Source organism: Zea mays, chromosome 2 (genome assembly GCF_902167145.1).
Source record: "Zea mays cultivar B73 chromosome 2, Zm-B73-REFERENCE-NAM-5.0, whole genome shotgun sequence".
In the NCBI taxonomy this organism is placed as follows: Eukaryota; Viridiplantae; Streptophyta; class Magnoliopsida; order Poales; family Poaceae; genus Zea; species Zea mays.
The window spans coordinates 61,643,132-61,657,270 of record NC_050097.1 but is presented as its reverse complement, the minus strand read 5'-3'; the positions used below and the strand labels follow the sequence as shown (position 1 = coordinate 61,657,270).

General features: G+C 43.9%; 1 protein-coding gene across 2 annotated transcripts; it reads right to left on the bottom strand.

The window, feature by feature from the left end:
• Nucleotides 1-3,966: 3,966 nt before the first annotated feature.
• On the bottom strand, nt 3,967-9,889 carry LOC100276346 (uncharacterized). 2 transcript variants are annotated; one of them, NR_175984.1, is made up of 11 exons: nt 9,526-9,889; nt 9,369-9,438; nt 9,148-9,272; nt 8,601-8,709; nt 8,467-8,530; nt 8,306-8,361; nt 7,216-7,323; nt 6,054-6,203; nt 5,479-5,649; nt 5,054-5,368; nt 3,967-4,253 (listed from the first exon to the last, which is right to left on the bottom strand). NR_175984.1 is itself a non-coding variant. In NM_001150156.2 (10 exons), exons 1-10 carry the CDS (start codon nt 9,792-9,794, stop codon nt 5,135-5,137), a joined length of 1,356 nt encoding a protein of 451 aa, NP_001143628.2. In that variant the 5' UTR covers nt 9,795-9,889; the 3' UTR covers nt 4,800-5,134. The 2 variants fall into 2 exon arrangements, 1 of the variants encoding a protein (NP_001143628.2); NM_001150156.2 differs by lacking the exon at nt 3,967-4,253 and having other exon boundaries at nt 4,800-5,368.
• Between the last annotated feature and the right edge of the window lie 4,250 nt (nt 9,890-14,139).

Here is a 14,139-nt window from a genome sequence, read left to right as displayed (position 1 = left end):
GGACAGCCTGGTTCAGTCGGCGCGCTGGATTGAACCAGGTTATAGGGGTGATCGGCCTGAGCTTCATTTAACTATTGAAAACTCAGGGCTCCCGTTATATATATATATATATATATATATATATATATATATATATATATATATATATATATATATATATATATATATATATATATATATATATATATATATATATATATATATATATATATATATATATATATATATATATCGAAAAAAAACCTTGATCACCGCACCTCCACGAGTACCGAACAAGAGTGAGGCCGCAGTAATCATCACAAACAGCAGCAAACAAACCAATAATTCCCAAACAAGGAACATAATCAGCAGATGACACAAACAAATTATATCATGATTCAAAGAGGAAACTAACTTTTTGGTCCTACAAAAATATCCAGCTTCCTTTCTTGGTCCTTTCTTTTCTGAACTTATTAGCTACAAGGTCCGAAAAATATATTCACTTAATCATACGGCGCTTCCGTCCAATCTGTTAGGGCTTGTTTGGGAGTAAGGGTAATAGAGGGGATTGGAGGGGTTAGAATCCCCCACTATTCAATTTTAAATAGTGGGGGATTATAGCCCCCTCAATCCCCTTCATTTCACTTGCTCCCAAACAAGCCCTTAGGGTGTACTGTAAAAGTTCTCCCTTGTGAGGATTATAAACCGTCTAAATTACCCTTCTCCCTTTGCTTCCTCGTAGGGATGGCAGTGGGTACGGGTATGAGTAAATAACCGCGGATAATTATCCATTGGATATGGGTATAGTGAAATTTGATATCCGCGAGTACGATTATGGATATAATAAGGTATCCGAGGATATTTTTTTCGCGGGTATGGATATCCAGTATCCATACCCGTTACCTAATGGATATCTAACATGTGGGTCATCCGGATTTATATATTATCATAAATTCTTATTTTTCAATTTTTATCCATAACATGTTGTTTAGTGCTAAAATTATCATTTAATGCTATTGGAATGATAATTATTTTGAAATATAATAAAATTATTGTTTGGTGTTCAATGCTAAAATTATAGTGGGCGGGCGGGTAACGGGTATCCACTGGATAGCGGATACCCGGCGGGTACGAGTATGGATACAGATCCATACCCACGAACGTTTATGGGTACGGGTATGGGTTGAGTTTTGTCTCGCGGGTATGGATTTGCGAACTATATATCCGTGTACTACCCGCCCGATTGCCATCCCTACTTCCTCGTGTAACTCTACCACGAAACAGTTGTGAAAAAAAGTGGATGTATTTTATGCTCATGCAGCCTCCGTACTTGTCGTGGGGCGAATACCACGGGTATGACGTGGCGCGGGAACAATGAGAGGCGACATGTACAGCCGATTGAATTCGTCTGGCCTTCATGAGGGAGACCTCTCCTATCCGACCACCAGACGTGGAGGACAAGTGATAGACGTTTTCTGTCTCACTCGACCCCCGACCACCAAGGGTCTATGGGCTAAACAACTCTGCCTCATAATTCAGCCTCGCTCGACCCCCGAACATAGAGAGTTGAGGGATGAGCGACTTGGCCTAGGAGTTCTGCCTCATCCGACCTCAGACCCCCAACCGCTAAGGGTCTGGAAGCCGGGCAACCTTGCCCTAAAGTTTCGCCTTGCCTGATTCCAAGGGCAAGGGGTTGGATACTTCGCCCAACCACACATGCTTAGAATCCTCGGGATAGTACCATGAAGACCACTGCGGACATGGGAACATGTAAGCCAGACTTTGACACAGGCGTGCAGCATGAATGACGGTACAAGAGTTAGTATGTCAGGATGCGAGCGTCACTTGTCATGGCGTAGAGACTAACACCGGCTCCAGTGGCGAAGCTAGAGAAAAGTTGAGGAGGGTGCAATTACCTTATGGATGCATAAACATCATGTGATGGGGGTACATATAAAGTAAAAATTTGACCATTATAACTAGTTCTGTATCTTTTAGGGGGTGCATCTGCACCCCCTAAGCTGAATATAGCTTCGTCCCTGACCGGCTCAACCACTCCGTAGTTGGGAAGTCAACAAAGGACACCGGGTAAACCTAGGGGCGATAATGAGCTCTAGATTTTACACTATAAAATTTAAGAATCAATCGAATTAGGATTGGACTCTATTCCTATTTATTTTTGAACTAAAATTATTTAAGGGTCCTAACTTATTGTAAAGAAACATTTAGATCGTCGTCTATTACCACCCCTAGAGTAAACCACAATGAGACGTGACGAAGTATAATGGCAAGCTTCGGGCTGGCGTTGGCGTGGCTACAGTACCCTGATGGAGGAAGGAGGCATCATATACGGTATCCCTTGGCTGGCGGGAACCCCGGAGGACAAGCTGCACAACAGCACCCGACCTTCACTCGCTTCAACCAACCCTTCGAATCATGTAACGGGATCCTTCTATCACCTTGGTCTAAAGGAAGAGAAGGACCATAGTTCAAGACGAGAGAAAACATACGCGTGTTCGCTAGGGTCGCACTCGGTGAAATAGTAGCGTGTCCGTGAGGGAAACGATGATCGCTAGGGTCGCCAAGGGCATACAGTAGCCGTCTTCATGGAAGTCGTTGTCACAGAAGGGATCCCGGGCATGGTCGCCTTTGCCATCAACACCATGGCTGCTACAATCCTGTTATTATGGTTGCACGGAGTTCTCGGTGAGGTCCACGTCATCCTCCATAGACTAGAACTTCTCCATCCGCGCAATGCGCTTGTCGTGGGAGTCCATCCGATTGCCAAGGGTGGTGAGCTGCTCTAAGATGCAATCCAACTTTGCCGCAATATCCGCAAGATCAGTACATGGTGGTAAATGCCCTAGTGCTTTTCTTTGATACCAAATTGATACAGAGCTGGGTGCACAAGGGAGAGTACAGGAGCGGCTAAGACTGAGAGTTGGAGCGTTGGGGGTAGCGAGGCCAGTCGTGGGTGTCAACAATGGCGAGGCCAGAGTTCTGTGTCGCCACTGTTGAAGGAAACCACACATGCTTGTGTGGGTGTTTATTCCTTCTTCGATAATTCTTGATTACAATCTAAAGTGCCCTTTGTAGTGTAGGTACACTTGCCTAACAATAATTGAACACATCTATAATCTCTCCTAAACCACCCCAGCCCCTCACACGCCTGAGCCTGAAGGGCGCTTAGGACGGTGCCTATACTGTCGACCAACAAAGGAGTCGACAATAATGTTAGAGTCCACTACACAACATTAGCTACGAAGTGTGAAGAACACCGAGGCTCTATTTGGTTTAGCTATAGAATCATGAAAAATCCGATTCTAGTTGTGAGCTGTGAGAAAGATGTTGTGAGCTGACAATTGTGAAAAAACTAAAATTTGTTTGGTTGAAATAACTCGAAACTATAGATTATATAAGAGTATGGCACCTTGTAACATGGATAACAAGAATCTGAAAAATCTAGGTAGGAGGTGATTATGAATTGAACTAGAGGAATCTATGTGTGGTTGAGATTCTAGATTTTTATGAGCGAATCTAGTTCAGGAAGCTAAACCAAACACGCTCTATGCCTTCATGTAAAATACTTATTATGTATAACTCGGCCGGGAAGGGAAAGACCGCCCTCCCGGTAATATATTAAGAAGAGACCGAAACAATGGTCCTGGCCGAGAAAATTCCCGAACCCTGGCCCCCCATCACTAACGGGCCGACGTCAACTGTCCACTCTGCAACGGCCCAACCGGAGGGTGGCGCATAGGACATCGTAACCCGAGAACGGATGGGGCACAGCGAGGGAATTTTTTTAACCAAGCCTGAAAATTCGCTTCCAAGGGGAATCGAACCCAGGACTTGGAGGTGCTACTCGGAAGTCCTTAACCACTAGGCTAGAGGCCCTTTCACACTTATTATGTATAACTACGTAGGGTAATTTCATTATCCATTTACTAGCATCTCTTACTCAGTCATCTTGAATATAAGATACGTAATTTCATTGTCCATTTACTAGCATCTCTTACTCAGTCATCTTGAATATAAGATCTTAATACATTTAGTGGGGAGAAATATCCTAACTTACTTAGTTCACCTTATAAGCCTATATTGTTTACCTTTAATCCAAATTGATTACAGACTAAAATATCTGGGAAGGAGATCTTGCCTTTGCCAATGGGTTAAGATAGTTTGTCCACAAAAGCTCCTATTGCCAGTGCCATGCATCCTTCCTCCACCGGCCAAGGTAACATAACTCCTTAATTGCCAACGTCTCGTATCATCTGTCAGCACAATAGAACTTAACATGCTCAACAGATAATAGATTACACATGATAAAATATGATAAAATTAATAATGATATGCAGGTCAACCAGGGCATCTTCAGTATAGAAGCATACACTTTTCCATTGCTGCAGAAGGATCAATATGAAAAACCATGAACAGTCAAAACATTTCTGTGTACTAATAAAAATCAAACCAAACCAGGCACAAGCGGTGAGATCGTGATTAGGTCATAGGCTAGGCCTATGAGGCTATGCATTCAAACACCAAGGTGACCATATATTGTTTAGTCAAATTGGCATCAGGAGTTGCTGACCCAAGACTCACCTCCTATCTGTCATACTATTAGTGTGTTTAGTTCGAGAAATAAGGTAGTTCGTCATCTTCTCCCTACTTATTTTTTTGTTTAATTTGTGGAATGAAATGAGTTGATCTATCGCCATTTCATTCCTCATAAACTAATAATTAGTAATAATATAAGAAATAAGTTTATTTCACTAAATTTGTGGAATAGACTTATGATACAACACCTCATATAGAATGAATTGATTCTTCAAACCAAACACCCCATAAAGTTTTGTTCCTAGTTAGAAATGCTGAATTGCCAAGACTCCTTTCATACAGCTTAGCAGCTTTACCGTATCCAGAATCTATCATTCTATTTCTATTCCTTATAAAGTTTCCTTCTATCAAAATATCTTGGTTCAAAAATACACCATATAAATACATATCTTCACTTTTTTCTGAACTATAGTATGGATCTAAAATACTAAGACAGTCGCGCTGAAGTGCAATCTACCTTTTTGTTACTCACAATGCATCATTAAATCCTGTTGCTCTTCACTGTTACTAACATTTCTGTACGCAGACTGCTGGGTGATCATGGGCGAAGTAGTCTTGGACCAGAATTTGAAGATGTCCATGAAGCAATTACATCAACAAGAGTTTCAACGTCTTTTGAGATCTGTGCTCGTAGAATGCCTGAGTCAGTACCCAAAGTGGTGCCAACCTCCTTAGCAACAGCCTCCCATGGTGTGCCTGTTGTCAGATTTGTCAGAAGTTCACCTCCGCGGTTCACTGCATCAGCCATTGCTGGTGGAACATCAGGAAGAACCTGAAGAAACACAAGACAATTACTTTTTCAAGATTATAAAAAAAACTTTGTTCCAGCAATGGCTTTGCCAGTAGCTCTAAAACATGGAAACCTCAAAAGAAAAACAGTACCTGTTGTAATGGTAACCCATGATCCCCAGGAAGTGATCGAATTGACATATCAAGCAATGAGCTAATAGCTGCTTCAGAGCTTAGTACTTGTGCAAGGGTAGAGGTTTCATCAATTTGATCATCTTTAAACTTTATTAAGAGATTCCGAGAAATTCCATAGTAGGATTTTATCTAAAGAAAATCATGATGTGCCAGTAAGACAGCATGCATAGAACAATTATAGAATAATTCACAAGAGAATCTCAGCATAAACAGATTGAAACATAAACACATAAGAAAACCCTAAGGTTGCTTATAAGTGAAGCTTGAACTGAGAATTCTGATACTCTAATAAATAGGTATTGACAGAGATGTCACAGGCTTACAACACTGTAAAGCACCAGACATAAATTGAGATAATGTTCACAGATTTTATCTGTGTTCTGATTCTGATAAACACAAGGTATGTTTAGAGAAGATATCATTTGAAAAGTAAACTCACATTGACTAGTATTACAATAAATGTCACCATTTCCCGCGGGTGGTTTACATAAAATTTTACATTTCAAATATTCAAAAGAATAGTGCTAACGTACCAGGCGGCGTGTCTCTTCTGGTTTTGGAATGAAGTCCTCCCGCCCTTTTATTAGGTCCATATACAACGGAGGAAGTTGTTGAAGTAAAGGTAGAAGTTGCTTAACAACAGGTGGGCTTAGATTCTCAAGCTGCTTAATAGCTGCTTCTGCCTATTATGCCAAAATTATAAGCTAGTAAGGTACATAGATTGAAGATTCATGAAGGAAATATAAACACATCCAGCTAGTCTTCACATGAGAGAGCAATTTATGTTGTGTGTTTAGGAGAGTGTCATCTGTTAGAATATCTAAGGAAAAAATAGAATAATCTATAGAATTCTTAATTTCACATCCTTCAGTCACTGTTAATTGGTGAATCTCAGGAATTATCTTCCATACGCAATATGGCACTTCTAAGACATTTAGCTAACCCTAAACCTTTTGGTGGCACTTTTGGTGGCCTGGTCCTAGGGGGCCGCCAGTTGTGGGGCCTTATATTCAGTTTATGTTAGCCTTTACTTTCTTCTTAATATAATGATACGTAATTCTCCTGCGTGTTCGAGAAAAAAATGGAAGGCATCGAGACAGGAAATAAGGTAAAAGGGCCAAAATGGCAAATCATAACACGCAGTATAAAAAAGTGAAAAAAAAAACTCAATTTATATGGAATGTGTGCCACCTCAATTGACATTCTTACGAGTAGCAAATCCTCAATTTTCCAATAAGAAAAGTAAATGGATAGGATTTATCCAACATTCCAACAAGTATAAGAAGACAAGTTGTCCCTAAAGAAAATGTATATGAATTCATCATACCATGGAGTGGAGAAGAAAAACAACCTCGAACTATCTTCCACTTATCTTTTTTTAAAAAAAGAGGTAATGCAATTCCCATATTTAAAAGTTAGAATTATGAAATAGAATGCCGTACAAAGCTAAAAAAAGAATATTGTGGTAGTTTTGTGGTATTCAATAGAAGTTGTTTGATTTATTGGACACACAGGACATTCTCGTTAATACAGAAAAGGTTCAAGAGTATTTCTGTTACTCGGGACGATCTGCAAAACAGATGTGTACCCCAAATTGCATATTGACAGTGCAAGCATGAAAAAGTAACTAGCATATAACGTCCTCAACATTTGGAGGAACAATTTTGACATCAAAGTCACAGAAACAAATCATACCCCAAATCGGATTGTTGGATACGATGCCAATTGGGAGAATATAGGGCCAAAACTCTGTGCCATAGGAACAATTACAGGTGAAAATAGTGGGATCGCAGAGCTTGCCTCCTGCAACAAATGAAGGGCATATAAAGAGGTAATTTTTCCATAAGCATATTTTTCTGGAACATGAAATTTGAGAAGAAGAGTTGGACACAACCTTCTCTAACTCGAAGCACAAAAAACGAGATGGTACAAAATGCCACCTGATAATGGCATATATGGTTCTGAAAACTAGTTACTTTTTTAGAGTGGACGCGCTAACCAGTTCAACCAAAAAGCTTAAGCTATTAGAAGGTAGGCAGTGCACTTGTACACTTCAACAATTGCATGTCACATTCAAAGAGCCACATCACATGTTAAAAATGATAGCACTGTTCTGTAAAGGAATCATACAAAACATCTCCCATGTCTTTTGCATTTACATACGATGTATGAAAATAGAACTTGAAATAGCAAGAAACATCTCAGCTAGTGAAGCAAAAACATCTGGAATATGCAGTTCTGAAGTATCACATGCAACCAGTTATTTTAGATAATTTAGTTATAGTACTAGATATCCTATGCTCAAATATATGTTTCACGGACCAACTCCAAGTTTATGTACATTTGGACAGAGGACTAAAACTGAGTCAAATTTGTAATGATACATGCAGGCATGTAGCTAAAGAAATAGTAACCATAGCCACACCTGGATGGGGAAACCGAGTTCAACCCTAAAGCTTAAGTTGAGTTGCATGCACTGACCAGTTCAACCCTAAAGCTTAAGTTGATGGGGAAACCGAGAATTTACTTATATTCTAACAATCTCCCTCACGTGGAGACCCCCTCAGACCTCAACGTGGAATAGGTTCGAGCAACAATTATTTTTATTTAATTGCGCTAATCAGGATTCAAGCTAGAGACATCTGACCTTGATACCATATTGAGTTGCATTGCATATACTGACCAGATCAACCCAAAAGCTTAACATGATGGGGGAGAAGTGGACAATTCACTTATATTCCAATAGGTAGGAGTAGGATGAATGGCAAGATATGCAAAAACATACCTTGTTGTTAAAGGACATCAGTACATTTCCACTTCGCTGCACAGCATATCTTGATCCTGGAGTACAAACCATTAGGAAGACAAATTATATAATTGTAGCAAAAAGAAAAGGACAAAAGGAGAATATTTCATAAACAGGAATTGGAAATAGATGTGTCTTACCAATCAACATGTGGATAACAGATCCCAATGAATGTCCAACACCAAACGTTGGGAGATCATTTACCTGTTTAAAATTTCATATACTTAGTACAATGGACAGAATCCTGATTTATTAAGCAGATAGTTTTACTTACAGGCTCATCCAAGTTTCTCAAACACCTGTCAAACTTAAATTGAACTTCATCTGCAATGAAGAAATGGTCAAAGCCGCTCGCATAAGGTGTAGCAATCACCAAAGCTCCCCTAGAAAACGAAAAGATAAATGAGCATTTTTGCAGTGGAAATAGGGAAGCAACTGTATAAGTCATAATGGAAGGAATTGGATTAGATCAGTAGTCAGGTAATGACAGAGTTATCTGTATTTTTTATTCATAGATGAACAAACATAGGAGTACTCCTTAAAGCTCACATGAACAAGTGAGAATATTAGTTTAGCAGTATGCTCCATCGTTTCAGGACATTCGTTTGGCAATGCTTTGTTTGAGAAAACAAGCTCAAAACACATGGAAGTACAACTGTACAACCCAGGTGCGAAAGTTGAGCTAACTCTCTGTACTTTTCATAAAGTTCAGATATTACTCTTCCTCGATGACAAGAAGATCACAAAGCTTAATCATCCAAAATAATAAAATAGCTCATAGGAAACAAACTTGGGTGGTTTGACACTGCTTTTAAACATACCTGTTCGCGAGACACTCGAGGAAGAAGCGGTATGTGATCTGGGGAGCGGCTCCGACAAAAATTCCTCCAACAAAGTGGACAACAAATGATGGCTCCAAGGACTTCGGTCTCAACACCCATGATCCCTAGCATAACAATCAGCACTAATAATCAATACAATCCGGATAAAGTTATAAACACAGAACGCAACTGTAGTGAAGGCTAGAGCCACCGAAACGCACCTCGACTTCGGTCCAATCTCCAGTCGAACCCCAGCCTTCCCGGGACTGCTTTGCCGCCTCCGTGATTACCCTACGCGCCGTCCCCTCCGCAGTGAGATAAGACCGGCGCCAAGGTTCGAGAAGAACAGATAAAACCACAGAATGATCCACTGCCTACCTCTCGATCTGGGAATAGAGCTGTATCGACCCGTCGGAAGGCGCTGCGGAGGTCGGTGGCGCGGCGGGGCGAGGGCCATCTGCGTCTGGAGACGAGCAGCACGAGATGGCGCGCCTCCGCCTCCTGCCCCTCCCAATCGACGCCACGACTCTACCCCGCGACTCCGTGAAGAGGCGCACGGGCGCGGACGACGCAGAAGCCGCGCCGCCGCACCCGTGCATCCGCAAGGCTGACGATGGCGGCTGAGACGCTGCCGCCATCCTTATCATCTCTCCCGCGCCCCCACTCCTCCTGCCACAACTTTAACCGTACGGATTTTTTCTCGTTGCGTCTCCCGCTTCAACCACCAGCTACGAGGGCCGAGTGCGGCTGTCACTCGGAAAGCGGAGGGCGTGCGGCGACTCCGCCTCGTAACGACTGCCGCGAAACGGGAGCCGCACGATGCAACCGATGCGGCGTGCGGATCGTCCGATCCGTTCCCGTTTGCCTTTCTCTGCACACCATCCCGCAGCGCATCGCGCACACCACACCCACTCCAACTATACATGTCCAAACAGCGCGGCTGCCTGTTTAGCCCGAAGTCCGGCAAGTTTTTAGCCCGGTCACGGCCCGGTTAAGATCGTGTCCGGACTAGCACGGTCCGATCCGCGTGCTGGGCTTGGACGCCATATGCGGCCCACGTGCTTTGGCACGGCTCGGTACGGATAATGGATCGGCTCGTTCTCAGCCCGCGCCCCATCTCACAAACTTAATCCAAATCCCCGCGACCCTGCCCAGGCAGCCAGCCAGCCCCAGTTCTACCGCCCCTGTCCCGACTTCGTCTTCGTACGGCTGTGCTTGGCGATTTTCTTCCTCTCGGCTCTGCCTCCGCGTCGCGACGTCGCCTCGGTGCCTGCCTCGGTGCCTCCTCCCACCGTCGACGGCCGACGGCTCACCACCTCCGACGTCTCTGGTGCTCCCTGACTCCCTATCCTCCCTCCCTCTGTCTCCCTATTCCTAACCCTCACCCTAATCCCATTCGGATCTGGTGATTGGTGATGCTCGTTCATCGTTGGTGCTCCTCGCTGGTCGGCTGGTGCTCCTCGCCTCCTCGGATCGAGTTGTAGCTTGACAGCTGGTCGGTTGGTGCTCCGTGCGGTGCAGGTGCGTGTTTCCCTTCCTGATTCTTCACTGTCTCCGGTCCGGTGGTCCGCGGCTCCGCGCCTTGTATGGTCACTGGCTCACTGCCTCACTAGTGCCCCTGCTCCTCGCCTCCTCGGATCGAGTTGTAGCTTGACAGCTGGTCGGTTGGTGCTCCGTGCGGTGCGGGTGCGTGTTTCCCTTCCTGATTCTTCACTGTCTCCAGTCCGGCGGTCCGCGGCTCCGCGCCTTGTATGGTCACTGGCTCACTGCCTCACTAGTGCCCCTGCTCCTCGCCTCCTCGGATCGAGTTGTAGCTTGACAGCTGGTCGGTTGGTGCTCCGTGCGGTGCGGGTGCGTGTTTCCCTTCCTGATTCGTCACTGTCTCCGGTCCGGCGGTCCGCAGCTCCGCGCCTTGTATGGTCACTGGCTCACTGCCTCACTAGTGCCCCTGCTGGCTGCTTGGACATCTATAATTTTGTTCTGTTTTCATTTTCCTCCCATTCTCGCCCTCCTTCTAACCTGTCCGGTTGTCCGACTTTCTCTAGTGCTCGGCTGGTCCTTGCTCGTTGGTCGCTCTGCTCGGCTGCTCCTCGGACCTCGGCTCCGTTCTGTCGTGTCTGGTGCTCTGGCTTGAAAAGGTTTGTTTAATTTTAGCCCTTTAATTCTTGTAATCGTCTGGATAGTTAGATGTACATTTAATTTCATTTTGTTGCCTTGAACCTTGTAGCTGTTGAGGTAGCCGGAGCCGATTGTACGTTGTAGCCGTTGAACCTCCTAGTCGTCGGGCTCGTGTCCGTTGTAGCCGTCGGGCTCATGGACCTTGACGCGGCTGCAGAGGAGGAGGAGCGCAAGCTCGAGGACTATAATGATGTTGAGGATGCTATGTTCTTCATTGGTTTCAGTGAGAATGAGACCCATGGAGATCCTATTCAGATCGATACTGTCGCCAGCTCTGGAATAGGGAATGGCACAGGCTCCACGAGCCTGCCAGAGTTAGTCCCTGATCCTGATGCTGGTGGAAGGAACTCGAACTCAAAGAAAAGGTCCAAGTGCTGGAATGACTTTGATGAATTGACTAAGATTGTGATGGTAAGTGAAAGTCGCCTAGAGGGGGGTGAATAGGGCGAATCTGAAATTTACAAATTTAATCACAACTACAAGTCAGGTTAGCGTTAGAAATATGAGCGAGTCTGAGAGAGAGGACACAAAACAAATCGTGAGCGAATAAAGAGCAAGACACGATGATTTGTTTTACCGAGGTTCGGTTCTTGCAAACCTACTCCCCGTTGAGGTGATCACAAAGACCGGGTCTCTTTCAACCATTTCCCTCTCTCAAACGGTCCCTCGGACCGAGTGAGCTTCTCTTCTCAATCAAACGGGAACAAACTTCCCCGCAAGGACCACCACACAATTGGTGTCTCTTGCCTTGGTTACAATTGAGTTGTTCGCAAGAAAGAATGAAAGAAGGAAGCAATCCAAGCGCAAGAGCTCAAATGAACACAGCAAATCTCTCTCACTAATCACTAAAGCCTTGTGTGGAATTGGGAGAGGATTTGATCTATTTGGTTGTGTCTAGAATTGAATGCTAGAGCTCTTGTAAGTAGTTGGAAGGTGGAAAACTTGGATGCCAATGAATGTGGGGTGGTTGGGGTATTTATAGCCCCAACCACCACAAAGTGGCCGTTGGAAGGCTGCAGTCGCATGGCGCACCGGACAGTCCGGTGCGCCACCGGACACTGTCCAGTGCGCCAGCCACGTCAGCAGACCGTTGGGGTTCGACCGTTGGAGCTCTGTCTTGTGGGCCCGCCTGGCTGTCCGGTGGTGCATCGGACAGGCCCTGTAGGCTGTCTGGTGTGCCACTCGCGCGTGCTCTGCTCCTCTGCGCGCGCAGGCGCGCATTTAATGCATTGCAGTCGACCGTTGCGCGCGAAGTAGTCGTTGCTCCGTTGTTACACCGGATAGTCCGGTGAATTATAGCGGAGCGAATTCCCGAAGCTGGCGAGTTCAGAGTCGCTCTTCCTTGGAGCACCGGACAGTCCGGTGAATTATAGCGAAGCACCTCTAAGAATTCCCGAAGGTGAAGAGTTTAGCTTGGAGTCCTCTGGTGCACCGGACACTGTCCGGTGATGCACCGGACACGGTCCGGTGGCACACCGGACAGTCCGGTGCGCCAGACCAGGGCACACTTCGGTTATCCCTTGCTCTCTTTGTTGAACCCTTTTCTTGGTCTTTTTATTGGCTTTTTGTGAACCTTTGGCACCTGTAGAACTTATAGACTAGAGCAAACTAGTTAGTCCAATTATTTGTGTTGGGCAATTTCAATCACCAAAATCAATTAGGAAAAGGTGTAAGCCTAATTCCCTTTCAATCTCCCCCTTTTTGGTGATTGATGCCAACACAAACCAAAGCAAATATAGAAGTGCATAATTGAACTAGTTTGCATAATTGTAAGTGCAAAGGTTACTTAGAATTGAGCCAATATTTTCATTAGATATGCAAGGATTGATTCTTTTTCTATTTTAACATTTTGGACCACGCTTGCAACACATGTTTTGTTTTTACAAAGGTTTTGGAAATTCTTTTCAAAGTCTTTTGCAAAGAGTCAAAGGTAAATGAATAAGATTCTTGAGAAGCATTTACAAGATTTGAAATTTTCTCCCCCTGTTTCAAAATGTTTTTCCTTTGACTAAACAAAACTCCCCCTTAATGAAATCCTCCTCTTAGTGTTCAAGAGGGTTTTGATGTTAATTTTGAAGAGGGTATACCAATTTGAAATTATATCACAAATAAGATACCAATTTGAAAATACTTCTTTAAAACCAAATTGAAGGACTAAAATTTGTGAAATTGGTGGTGGTGCGGTCCTTTTGCTTTGGGCTCATGCTCTCTCCCCCTTTGGCATAAATCGCCAAAATGGAATCATTAGAGCCCTTTAGAACTACTTTCTCCCCTTTTGGCAAACAATATATGAGTGAAGATTATACCAAAGTTGGAGAGTTGCTCGGAGCGACGGCGAAGGATGAGTCATGGAGTGGAGTGGAAGCCTTTGTCTTTGCCGAAGACTCAAATTCCCTTTCAATACACCTATGACTTGGTTTGAAATTCACTTGAAAACACATTAGTCATAGCATATAAAAGAGACATGATCAAAGGTATGTTAATGTGCTATGTATGCAAAACATTAAAAGAAATTCCTAGAATCAAGAATATTTAGCTCATGCCTAAGTTTGTTAAAAGTTTATTCATCTAGTGGCTTGGTAAAGATATCGGCTAATTGATCTTTAGTGTTAATATATGCAATCTCGATATCTCCCTTTTGTTGGTGATCCCTAAGAAAATGATACCAAATGGCTATGTGTTTAGTGCGGCTATGCTCAACGGGATTATCCGCCATGCGGATTGCACTCTCATTATCATATAGAAGAGGAACTTTGGTTAATTTGTAACCGTAGTCCCTAAGGGTTTGCCTCATCCAAAGTAGTTGCGCGCAAC